The sequence below is a fragment of the Odontesthes bonariensis genome, chromosome 9, assembly GCF_027942865.1.
Source record: "Odontesthes bonariensis isolate fOdoBon6 chromosome 9, fOdoBon6.hap1, whole genome shotgun sequence".
In the NCBI taxonomy this organism is placed as follows: domain Eukaryota; kingdom Metazoa; phylum Chordata; class Actinopteri; order Atheriniformes; family Atherinopsidae; genus Odontesthes; species Odontesthes bonariensis.
Window position 1 is genome coordinate 23,106,519 of NC_134514.1, and position 12,008 is coordinate 23,118,526.

General features: G+C 40.2%; 2 protein-coding genes across 2 annotated transcripts; one reads left to right on the forward strand and one right to left on the reverse strand.

Moving 5' to 3' along the window:
• Positions 1 to 1,038: 1,038 nt before the first annotated feature.
• LOC142388883 (P2X purinoceptor 7-like) lies at positions 1,039 to 2,294 on the forward strand. The gene is made up of 4 exons (XM_075474454.1): positions 1,039 to 1,207; positions 1,547 to 1,616; positions 1,714 to 1,868; positions 2,085 to 2,294. The coding sequence occupies exons 1-4, from the start codon at positions 1,092 to 1,094 to the stop codon at positions 2,245 to 2,247; spliced, it is 504 nt and encodes a 167-aa protein (XP_075330569.1). The 5' UTR covers positions 1,039 to 1,091; the 3' UTR covers positions 2,248 to 2,294.
• A 491-nt stretch (positions 2,295 to 2,785) lies between these two features.
• On the reverse strand, positions 2,786 to 7,002 carry LOC142388698 (uncharacterized). Its single transcript, XM_075474243.1, has 8 exons — positions 6,187 to 7,002; positions 5,285 to 5,522; positions 4,742 to 5,015; positions 4,477 to 4,654; positions 4,099 to 4,175; positions 3,814 to 3,994; positions 3,085 to 3,333; positions 2,786 to 2,961 (listed from the first exon to the last, which is right to left on the reverse strand). Exons 3-8 carry the CDS (start codon positions 4,955 to 4,957, stop codon positions 2,786 to 2,788), a joined length of 1,077 nt encoding a protein of 358 aa, XP_075330358.1. The 5' UTR covers positions 4,958 to 5,015; positions 5,285 to 5,522; positions 6,187 to 7,002.
• Positions 7,003 to 12,008: the final 5,006 nt, after the last annotated feature.

Below are 12,008 nucleotides of genomic sequence, written 5' to 3' on the forward strand. Positions count from 1 at the left end.
ACAATCCTCTTCTCCCCGTTTTAAACAATAAACCAACTCAGACCTGCTCGCTCAGCCGACGTCCTCTCCGTCAAGGATGCTTCGCGAGTCCAATCTCTTTTTAGAACTCCGCCACACGAGTTGCAGGACTACTCCTCAATCACGCTGTAGCCAGCGTCGCCATGTTGACGCCTTCCTCTCACCTCCTCGTGACAGTCGCAGTTTTCCCTTGGATCAGCCGCAGTTTTTTCCTCCGTGCTTTTCGCTACAAAACACGTCTGCAGGTATCCTACCCACCGGGTGCAGGTTTAGTGGTGCCAACACGCACAGAAAAGTCCAGTTCCTTCCCGCACCTCAACCTCTGCACGCATTAGCAGCGGGCTCCATTAGCTTTCACCTTCTTCTTCCGCGGTCTCATAGAAATAGAGAGTAGAATGGCCAATGAACGCAACGGCCTTTGGAACGGTGGTGTCAACAGACCGCCATCTTGGAACATGTCTAGCGCCGCCGAGCGCTACATTGAAATTAATGAACATCGACCGGAACTAAGCAGACATACGGAATTAAATCGGCGTAAATTGACATATTTGACAGCCGGTGTTTTTTTTATCCTCGTTCATTACAAATGTTAAGCATTTACATGGGTAAAATGATAAATAAGCCAATGTTGGTCAACATAGCCTATATTTCTGCTCATAACGTTGGCCTGATTACCTTTTCTTTAATTCATACGAACTCCTAAAATGACAGATCAGCTTGGTTAAGCCTAAAATGTTACTGTACAGTCTTTTGGAAGATACCGCACACTCTTGTCCAATGCTGAATTTATTTAAAGATCCTATGACATGAAAATAAATGGAGGCTTTTATATATTTTTAGAGGCTTTAGTGGTCCCCTTATACTGTATTATACTGTATATAGGCAACATTCTGCCTTGGTGCAGAATTACAGCCAGTCCCAAAATGAGTTTTTCTTAGGATCCTCAGAATGAGCTGTTTAGGGCCTGCAGCTTTAAATGCAAATTAGGAGGAGAAAGACTGGGCAAAGCGGAGGGTGGGGGTGTGGCCTTACTTCCGCCCTTGGTACCATGCGCAAATGCGTTGTGAATCGCTATGGCACGTAGAACAGCAGTCGTTCAAGCTTTTCAATTTGACCCAGAGTCTGATCCAGATGGAGAAGAAGTTGAAGAAGTTGAAAATCAGCGACTACAGCAGGACGTCTCTGAATGGTTAGTTAAGTATTTCGCCGTTAATTTAGTTTGTTTTGCTTATGTGTTGTTACAGATATTATCATGTGGGCTTAGCTACCTATGCTGAAGTAGTTGTATGTCTAGTTATATCAGTAATCTTTGTCATAAAAAAGAGCTATGCAGCCTTCACATCCATGTAAATCATGTTGCACATTACTCATGATTTATTCCTGAAGATAAATGTTCACCGTATGAAAAATAATATTTGATTTACTCCAGAGCACATTTGATGTTTACTTACTCAACAGCCACAAGCTAGACACTAACAAGCCATTATACCTTTTTATGTTGTTTATATCCACCTACATTTTTATATAGGTGCCATTGTGGAAAATGTGCAACTATGCCCACAGAAGTGGAGAATATTTGCTGCCTTGAGATACCACAGGTAACATTCTCACCACCTCACTGGAAAATAATTTGTCTCTTCTTTCGGCAACTAATTTTGCTAATAAATGTCACTTACCGTTTCTAATTCTAAAAAGGTTACTACACGACTTCGGGAGGTCGAAGAACAGCTCCCATGCATGGTAGACCATCCTGGATTGGAGCCTGTCTGCCTAAATGTCTACTCACTTCAAAATGCCAGCCAAATATACAGAGCAGACTATGGTCCTCTACAGTTCAGAGAAATACACCGGTAAATTGTGCATTGTTAGATAAGTTAATAACAGAAGTTTAGAGTTTTGACTTTGTATTCCAATAATTTATTTATTTTTGTACAGCGAGGGATGGGGTGGGGGGGGGGGACACAAAACAGACCGAATATGATCCATTGGTGCATAGAATTATTTTTTCACACACACAATGATACATTCAGAATTTAATATCTAAAATTTCTGAATCAATTGTTCAGTCGCTACAGGTATCTGTCCTGTCGCAGTTTTGTGAGCTGGTGCTGGGGCTTCTTGGGACGCAGAATCCGGGTTGTAATTCCAGCCTGTGTGGTCCTGCGCATCCGCTCGGAGTTTCCTGATGAGGAAGGCCACTATGTTGGGTTTAAACGGCCCCCTGTTTGAACCTTGAAACAAAGCTGGCAATGACCTCCTCCTTGTCCGGCCTCTCATACTGCACTGATAAGTTTTCTGGGACAGAGATGGCCAACAGCGCATCGTTGTATGGTGTCGGGTTAAAAAAGACTTCATCGAAGATTAGGTCCATCATGTCAGAAACATAACCTGTATCATAAAGCACAAGCAATATCTCCATTTAATTGGTTGAGTTTTGTTTTTACTGTGCATTTGTATGTAATCCATTTTTCTTCGAGAGAAATAAATGTTAAAATTCCAAACAATGTGTCATTTTAATTGATTTGAACCATTACCAAAGGTCGCCTTCGTCTTTACTGGTTTAGCTCTGCACTCTCCCTTCCGAGACTTTAGAAAGGAGAGTTTAAAGAGGGGTACACCTTCCTCCGTTTCGGCCTGTGGTCGATCCGCATTTTCATTGAAATGCATAGCAGCCAGGTAGAGTCTGGAAGTACAAGATAAAAATATTTGTTCATATTGACAGATATTTTAAACTAAAATTCCTAAAAGTATTGAGTAAAGATTTGTTTTACCTGCACAGCATTCCAATAAAGGGAAACACTACATTTTTTGGAGCAAAACGAAGGATGACTGCATGGAAAGCCTCCAAAGATGACGTTTGGTGGTGGGGGCTCAGTTTTTCCACATCCTTCAGCGTTCTTTTCTTTGTCAGCAGAGACTCCAACTTGTAGAAAGCTGGAGTTGCTGCAAACAATAACAAAATATCTTATTAGAAAACAATACAGTAACAAATATCACAGCAATGACCTCGTTGTTTGCTTGTCTGTTTGCTGTTTTAACATTTTGCCTGCATATTGGTTGAGATACCTGCTTGGAGCCATTTCTTTTTGTCCGTTGTTGTGCGGATTGCATGCTCACACTTGGGGTAAAGAGGATTCTCATGCGTGTGGATATCTTGCACATGGTTGAGGATCGCGTTCCACTTGGCAATTCTCTCTGGCCCTGAGGTTGAATTAGCTGCAGTCCAGTATATGTGGTTGTTGATGCTTTTCATCCACTTGTTCAGTTTCTCACAGTCTTTCATCTTACATAGGACTTCCAGTTTCTTTGAAAGTCCTAAAATGAAAGCAAACAACATTCCACTTAGTAAAGAGTAAGAGTGACAACTATGCTGTAGCAATTCAAAAACAATTTCAAAGCATTTGATAATATTGACTCATAATGTCAGCATTTGACTGTCCAACATCACTGCTGTCAATTTTTCTGATGACACAGCAGTAGTTGACCTAATTTCTAAGAACAATGAGCAGGCTTACTTGAATGAGGTAGATAGACTTTCAAACTGTTGCCAAGACAACAACCTACTCCTATTGTTACCAAGACTAAGGAGATATATATAGATTTCAGGCAATATCAGCAGAAAGTCTACCAACCAGTCCAGATTAACGACTCTGAGGTGGAAAGAGTAGATCTTGGTGTTGATATTTCTGAACATCTGACTTTGACCAAACATGTTGATTCACTGGTGAACGCCAGCGTCTTTTCCACCTCAGATGCCATAAGTACTTTAGGTTACCTGAAAACCTGAATAGTTACCTTTTGCGAAGTGCCACACATCGTAGTACTGGGTGATGTTTCTCTCCCTGAGGAACTTTTGAACTTGAGGATGACGATCGGTGACAATGCAATCCAGTTTGACGTCACGCGACTCGAGCAAGGCCAGACTCCTCGTCAGGCCCTCTTTCTCCATATAGCAGCTACCACCAACCTCGTTGCTCTGTCACCACAGAAAAAAAACACATTAGTAGACAATGTATTATGGACCTTGATTTTTAAATTACAACAAATAACCCCTTTACAGAGTCAATTTCAACAACTCACCTGGACCAACTGAATGTCCACAACGGTGTTAGTTTGGAGATCCATCATGGTGTAACTCCCATATTTTGCAGAGTGACCTGTTAAAAATTGGGTTTAAATAATGACACTTGGAATCACTATTCAATACATATTATGTATTCTTATATTTAGGTGCAATTCATAACTTCACATAACAACACACTGCTTAGAGCCATCAGACCTGGTCCCTGGCTTTTGTGTGTCTCAGAGCCAGCACTATTACACTCTGATTGCTGGCCTTTGGCTACAGATAGTTGGAGCTAAAGACCTTGATAAAACCACCCCCTGCCTGCTGTCATTCCTTTGAACTTCAAACAATATCACTGTACAAAATACAATACTTCAGTCAAGTAACAATACCTGGAGAATCAGCCCTCATGTCACCACCGAGTATGACTTTTTCCTCCCGAGTAAGCCGCTGCAGATTCACATCCTGTGTGACTTTCCAGTGGTGAATAACTGCAGGTTCAATGAAGGCTCTGGCATGCCGGCGAAATGTTTCATACCGAAACAACTCCAGCTTCATTGCCTTGAAGACCTGGGTGTGGAGGGGATAAATAATACATGTAATTTGATATAAATACAAGTATTTCAGTTACGGTATCTACAGTTGCACATACTTTACCTTTTCTATTTGTATGAAAGATGCACCACTCAGGTACACAGCGGCAGAAAGGTGCAGGTTTCCAGCTGGCGTGCTACCCAGGATAGGCTGGCTATTCCATTGTCTTCTAAATGTGCAGTGGGGACACCGCTGCTTCACAGACAGGAATGTCCCCAGCCTTTGAGTCTTCACATCACATGCCCGTGTGCAGACCGGACATGCATTAAACAACTGCATGATGCAGTTCTCGTACACTATGTACTTCTTGATGTGTGTGGAAGTGGAGGACTCCTCTCTATATAAAACCACAAAGAAAGCAAAACACATTTTGAGTTGATCAGATTGAGCTTTCATCTGGACAGTACTTTAAACCAGCACACTCCTTGAAGCCGGATGAATAATCTGTATGCACATAAATAATCCTAAAAGTAATGCTATAAACAACAACAGTCTCGCTGAGACCAATCCTTCATGTTGGAATGCCATACAATTAAAAAAAAATTATGAAAGTTCTCACAATCCCTACATTTTCTTCACACTCACACACAGATAATGATAACTTACAGCCTCAGTGTAGAGTTTTCGGACGCTGTGACAGAGTCTGCAGGGTCATAAGTGGAATCCTGTCCCTTTGGGGTATCCACTAAAGAGCTTCCCTCCAATGCATCATCTTCCTGCTCCTCCTCAAGATCCAATCGAGGTCTTTTGGATGGTCTCTTTACTGGTGTTGATGACAGGAACAAAGGGTCTACATTGGACGTCCCAACACCAAAGTCTTTGCAGGAGACAGTTGCCTGGACACCTGCAACAAATATCACCATTGTACCGTCAGGATGTATGTTTGTTTGATATGTCAAGTCATTCATGTGTATGACATATGATGTATTCATACAGTGACAGCACTCTTCTAACCCAATTTCACATGTGGGACAATAAAGTTAATCTCATCTTATTGAAGGTGGCTAGAACATACCTTCACTTCTTTCTTTTTTTTACTTTATTGCCAATAACGTATAGGCAATACAAACAAACACACCACACAGAAACAGACAAATAATAATAATAACAATATTATACATAAAACACACATATACAAATAAAATTGAAAATTAAAATAAAATTAAAATAAAAATACATTAGAAAAAAAAAGGTTCACCTTGATTGCAAGCTTATGTTACATTCGTCTTATACAATTATATGCTTAACCAATATAAAGAATGACAGGTGTCCATCTCCTAAGGAAAAGGGGTAATTTTAACTGTAGAATGGCAGTCATATTTTCCATCACTTGGACTTGATTACACCTCTGTCTCCATTGAGCCACTGTATGAGGCTCAGGCTGCATCCAACGCATTGTAATAATTTTTCTTGCGATCATTAGTAAGACATGCAAAATATAACACTGGTCTTTAGTAAAGTTTTGTTCTGTTGTTTTCTCAAGCAAAATAAATACAGGGTCAAAATACCTTCACTTCTGATGTGGGCCTTCAAAGTCCTAAAGGATAGCTGTGTGGCTACAGTATGTGTTTCCAGTTGGTCTGTCTGGCAGGCAACATCCCTTGAGAGAGGCAGCTGAATAAAAGCACTTGATGTGCTGGCCTGTGTAGATACAACAAGGTCAAATTAGTACAAGTTATTACTTTGTATATCTTCCAAATGCAAGTTTGAAGACTTAGCCCTATGCTAATCGCTAATCGCGATTTTGACATTCTCAGCTGATTGCTCTGGTTTGCAAAGATGGACGTAGTGCTAGTCATTTTAATCAGGGGAAAGGCAGATATCGTGCGCGCCATAACACCAACAGCAGGACGGCTATCAAAACAACAAATAAGTACACAACACTGGCGTTACAGTAAATGAGGTGTCCACTCGCATACCTCATGCTATTTACTGTTACATTAGCGACAGTAGCTGCATTAGCTATTAGCTGCAGAGCTAACGATACTTTCAGGACACTTTCTTGTGGTAACAAGCTATTTAACTATACTGTACATACATAAAAGCAAGACAATTATAGAGCGTTAAATTACTTACTTGTCCGAGGTCTGTAGTTGGGCCAAAGAGAGTTGGTACTGATCCAGGGTTCATTTTAAGACGATCGGCAAGGCCAGCTCGGTATTGGCCCAAGTTTTGGAAACAATCCTCCGTGAAATGTTTGGCGCACACATACACAAATCTCTTCTGTTCTTTTGTCACTTTCCCAGAAAAAACAAAATCTGACCACTGGCTCTTTAGGGGTTCTGATGCAGGAGCTTTAAAAAGATTTTTTAGATCCGTTGTACATCCATGTACAGAGCTAATGTTATGCTTTCGATCAGCCATGGTGTGTTAGATATCCTACGCAGAAAAATCAAGATGGCGTTGCGCAGACTTTCAACTGATTTTACAATGAGCTGGCCAAAGAGCTGTGGGCGGGGAAAGGCAGTTTATTGGCTCTGGGTGGAAACAACCTCCACGTCATAAGCGGGCACACGTCATAAGCGGCGGCTTTCTCGATCAGGCCTTCTGCATGGTCACATTTCCAAAGGCAGAGAATAATTTCCAGTGCATGGTTTAGGTCTATCGTCATTTTTAGACACTGGGGGACCGCAGGCAGGCTAGAGGAACTCATATTAATGTTAAACAACCTTAAAAAGTGAAAATTTCATGCCATGGGACCTTTAAACAACGTTTCGTACACTGGCCGAAACATTACCCTTCTAGTGCAAAACTCAGCTTACAGAATAGCTCCGCGGGTATTCATTCACAAACTACGGTGTAAAAAAAAAAAAACATATACGTAAGTCAGCTGTTCTGTCACAAATCGGGCACTTCGCTCAAACAAGATCCTTACCACTTAAATGCTTTCTTGGAGGGCCCGTTATCGTGTTTTAAGTCACGTGAACTCTTACCTGAAGGGCCCGTTCAACAATAAACAAACACACCAACATGATATACCACATGAAAATCATTTTTAATGGGAGATGTTTAAGTAAATTGAACAACAACGGAGGTGTACGGAATGTTGTCGTACTGCAACAAGCACTGTTGCAAATAGCATGCCTATGCTAACTTTAAAGTTATTCTTACCGTGTTTTAGCCACTTAAACTATTTCCTGAAGGGCCAGTTAAACAATAAACAAACACGCCAACATTATATACCACATGAAACCCACTTTTAATGCGGGATGTTAACGTGAATTGTACAACAGTCGAGGTGTGCGGAATGCTGTCATTGACGATTGACTAGCATGCTAGGATTGGAACCATGTACCAAGATGGCGGCGGTTCTGACGCATGCCCAGAGGCTCATTGGCCATTCTACTCTCTATTTCTATGCCGCGGTCTTCTACCTTCTTTCCATCATCCCATTCTTTGTCCTGTTTTCTTTTCCTGTTGAGTTCACTTGTCCCTCGTTAACCTAAACTACTTTCATAGATCGAAATTCAATACAGTATTTAAACTAATGAGATAATTGGTCAAACAAGAATAAACTTATGCAAGTACACAAGTCCCTTCCAGAAAAGCTTCGGCTTTCTGCTTTGTCCCTATTCCCATTTCTCACGTTACATTTTCTGTGTACATAAAACCAACCTTGTAAATATTTTGTAAATATTAAAGGACATTAAATACATGGTTTTTAACCAGGGCTACACTTGAACAAATATTTATATACTTCCATGTGAAACAATATTCATAACTTGATATCGAAATCTAAGTTCGCTCAGTTTGCAGCATTTCACGATCTTATATTCCAGTATTGTTCATGTATAGAAAGTAGCATTGTAACTTTAACCACAGTATATTCATTCTTTGTTTTTTTTTTAAAGAAATGTTATTACTCTTTGAATCAGTTCTGTGCTCGAGTGTGATCTGGGGCTTTCTTTATTTGCTGGAATTTAACTTTTTCATTAGTGACTCACATGCAGGCAATCAGCTATTGAGAACAGCAGACACAGACAGACAATATTCCAATTTTGAAATGAGGGCAGTTATTGAGCATATGCTCATTAAACAGTGGTCCTTTTGAGTATTGATGCTGGTAAACACAAAATGCATGAGGTGAGCCACGGTTGCAGAGCAAATGCTAAGCGAGACAGCTGCTAAATAATCCAACAGTTACCCGCCATGTATTAGTCACTTGCTTTGACATTACCACAGGGAGCATGGCGAGAACTGTTCTTTTTGAGACTTTGCCCACATTTCATTGCAGAGATTCCCATAGGTTTGGCTTGTGGTGGTGTGGCCATATTAAAGATGCAAACGCCTAACAAGCCTAAAGGAAAGACTTAAGTAGGAAAACTGCTGATGAAAACGATTCAGAACTGCACTTCTGCTGGTCTACAGTAATATAAAGTAGACTAGACTAATGATTGCTGAAAAAAAAAAGACACAGTTACACACATTCCAGCAATTGGTAGTGTGATGGCGTGTATTAGTTTTGCAAAATCACTTTCATTGTACATCACTTGGCTTGGCGGTTTAATAAAACTAATCTACAAACGGATCCCTAAAGTCTGTTTGTTTCTTTGGAGCAAAAATGCTTCTACATAGTCATATACTTCCTTTCCAACCCATAAATAATAGACTGAATGCTGAAACCTGTGGTATTTTCACAACAAGTTTTATCTTCTTTATAGAAATGGACTGGTGTTTTAGCTAATATATAATTAACTGTACTCACTCAATAAGTGGCATTTTCATTGCACAGAAAACCAGCAGTCTTTATTCTGCACTCAATAAGCCACCAGCATGAAAGACATTTGACTTCTGAATGTCGGCTGGCACTGAGTTGAGTTTTAAGATGCACTTCAGTCTTCCTAACTGGATGGCTCGTGTCTCCCTCTGTCTCCGTCATCGGGTAGTCGGTCAATCTAAAAAAAAAAAAACAGCTGGGTGTCAGTGGATAGATATCTGTAACAGACCTTATGAGGGGTAGTGCTTAAGAGAGTCTGACATCGCCTCGTCTCTCATTCCTTTTCACTTACTTTCTGTACTTCTGTACCTCTCACTCTTACCAAAGCTGTGATAGTGCTTCGTTCAGCAGAGTGACAGTCCCAAAGAAGATGAGAGAGAAAGGGATGTCTGTTTTCTCCCCTCACTGCTGTGCTATCCCATGTTTTTCTCCACTCATGTTTTGATTTCTGCACACATCCAACTTCCTACTGAATAAATATAAAGCCAACTATGAAACAGGAGACACAGAGGGATAATCAGAGTTTGAAAGATAGAGCTAAGAATACAAAGAGTTTTTGTGTGACCAAGTAAAAGCAACACTGACTGCTTGTCTTTTTCTCACAGAAAGTGATGACTTTTGAGGACTCACTGGCTCTTTTGGCGTGGCCTTTCTTCAGCCCACATCAGGCAGTTGTATGATGAAAATCAAATGAATCTGTCACGCCACGTTGGACAGAATTTCAATAGTGTATCACAACACTACAGCTGCAGTCAAAGAGGCACCAGTGTAAACTGTAATGGACCAGAAACGACTAATTGTACATATTCTAATTTTATGACTCATAGTCAGAGAAGCTATTGTAGCACAGACTTTGCTTGAGCTGTGAGGCAACAGAACATGCTGCCTATTAGCTCTGTGGAGATGAAGCCAAAAACAAGCAGCTGGAGCAAAGAAAAAGTACGCCTTAACATATGAGGAGAAGCATCTGTTTTACTAACCTCTTATCACAGTTTATTCACATAAAATGCAACAAGAACAACATTTTTCCAAGGAAAAGCTTTTGCATCGCTGCTGTGTCACGGGGGAGAATATAGCTTGTGATGTGTTTCAAAATAAGCTGGTATTTGTTTATAAGTAGGTTTGGCTGCCATGCTCCACATATAAGGAATAGAAAGATAGAGAAACTTAAACATTCTCAAACTGTGTCATAATTCTGCAGAACTAAACAAACCCCGCTGAATCTCTTAGAGAAGACAAACATGAGCGGGGGTGTCTGAAAAAACAGAACTCTGACGTTGCCTCCCCAAAATAGAATAAGTGCAAAAAACACAAGAGAAGCCCGGGGAAAATATAGTAGTTTTATTTTTTCAATTTCAGAACTTGTAAATCATAATATTCGTTGCTTGAAGTTCCAGTGTGAAACATTTCTAGCATTTGTGCAAGAACTATGTGTACATTGGTGTAGAATTGCATAAGAAATAATAAACTAATAAAATTAGAACAAGCAGTTTAAATACAAAGGCATCACAGGCTCTGCTCTCTGTCCTCAGCAATGCTGCACAGCCATAACATTACAGTAACAAAGAAAAGACAAGTCAAACACTGGCTCCACAGGTGACATTTTGTGTTTTTTGTAGCCAGCATACACACAAAGAAACAAGTACTCAGTTTCGGTCCCTGAAAGTACAGTTAAAATAAAGGTACCCAACGGAGTAAGGAACTGATCCTTCAGATCTATGAGAAGAGTTGATAGAAAACTTTTAGATATGAATTAAGCAGTTATTCATGGGCTTACATGCTCAAACCCCATCAATCCACTTGATCTGAAGATACCTCAATGTGTGTGTTATGGACATGCTTGCTTTGTTTTACTGTGGTGTTCCAAAGCCCAGCTTTCCTAATGGGAAGAAAGGTCTCCTGTGTTTCTTTATAAATCACTTGGACATCCCTTTTCTCAGTCTGCTTCTTGGGTTGACGTTCACCTACAATGTGACATAAGATGTTGACTCAGACAGATCTTGCTCAAATGGAGTATTTTATCACAAGACAACGTATACAATGACATTATAGCATGTAGATACTGTATACAGCCATTCATGGCAGTGTGAGCAGAAAGGATCAGGTGACAGATGACCTGGAGTGGTACAAACTTGGCGTAGAGTTTACAGCGCATGCAGAGTAATAACAAAAGATAATCTTTCTGAAACATCAATATCATTTGCTATCATAGATAGTATATGCATGACTCAAAGATTACATTCAAGACACAGCAGAGTTATCTTGAATCAAAGATAAGTTATATAAACTACCCCAAATTCTTCCAACTTTATCTTTTTTTTTCTTAACACAGACTTGAGGTGGAGGGTGTAATGTAGCATGTAAGCCTGCCAAATCAAACAGATTTGAGTCACTTTAAAGCTCGAGACATATCACATCAGAGTTTCAGTAGTACTTGGTGCAAAATGATTCAAGAAAATGGTCCAAAACTGTGTTTTCCTCTTAAATTATTTCCTGATTGCAGCATTTATCTTAACCAAGAGAGAGACAGAGAGGCTTTTAGCTTACAGCATCGGTGTGTATTGGTCATTTAAGACCCTTCAGGATATTTCTGAGATTAGAAAAAAAACAAAA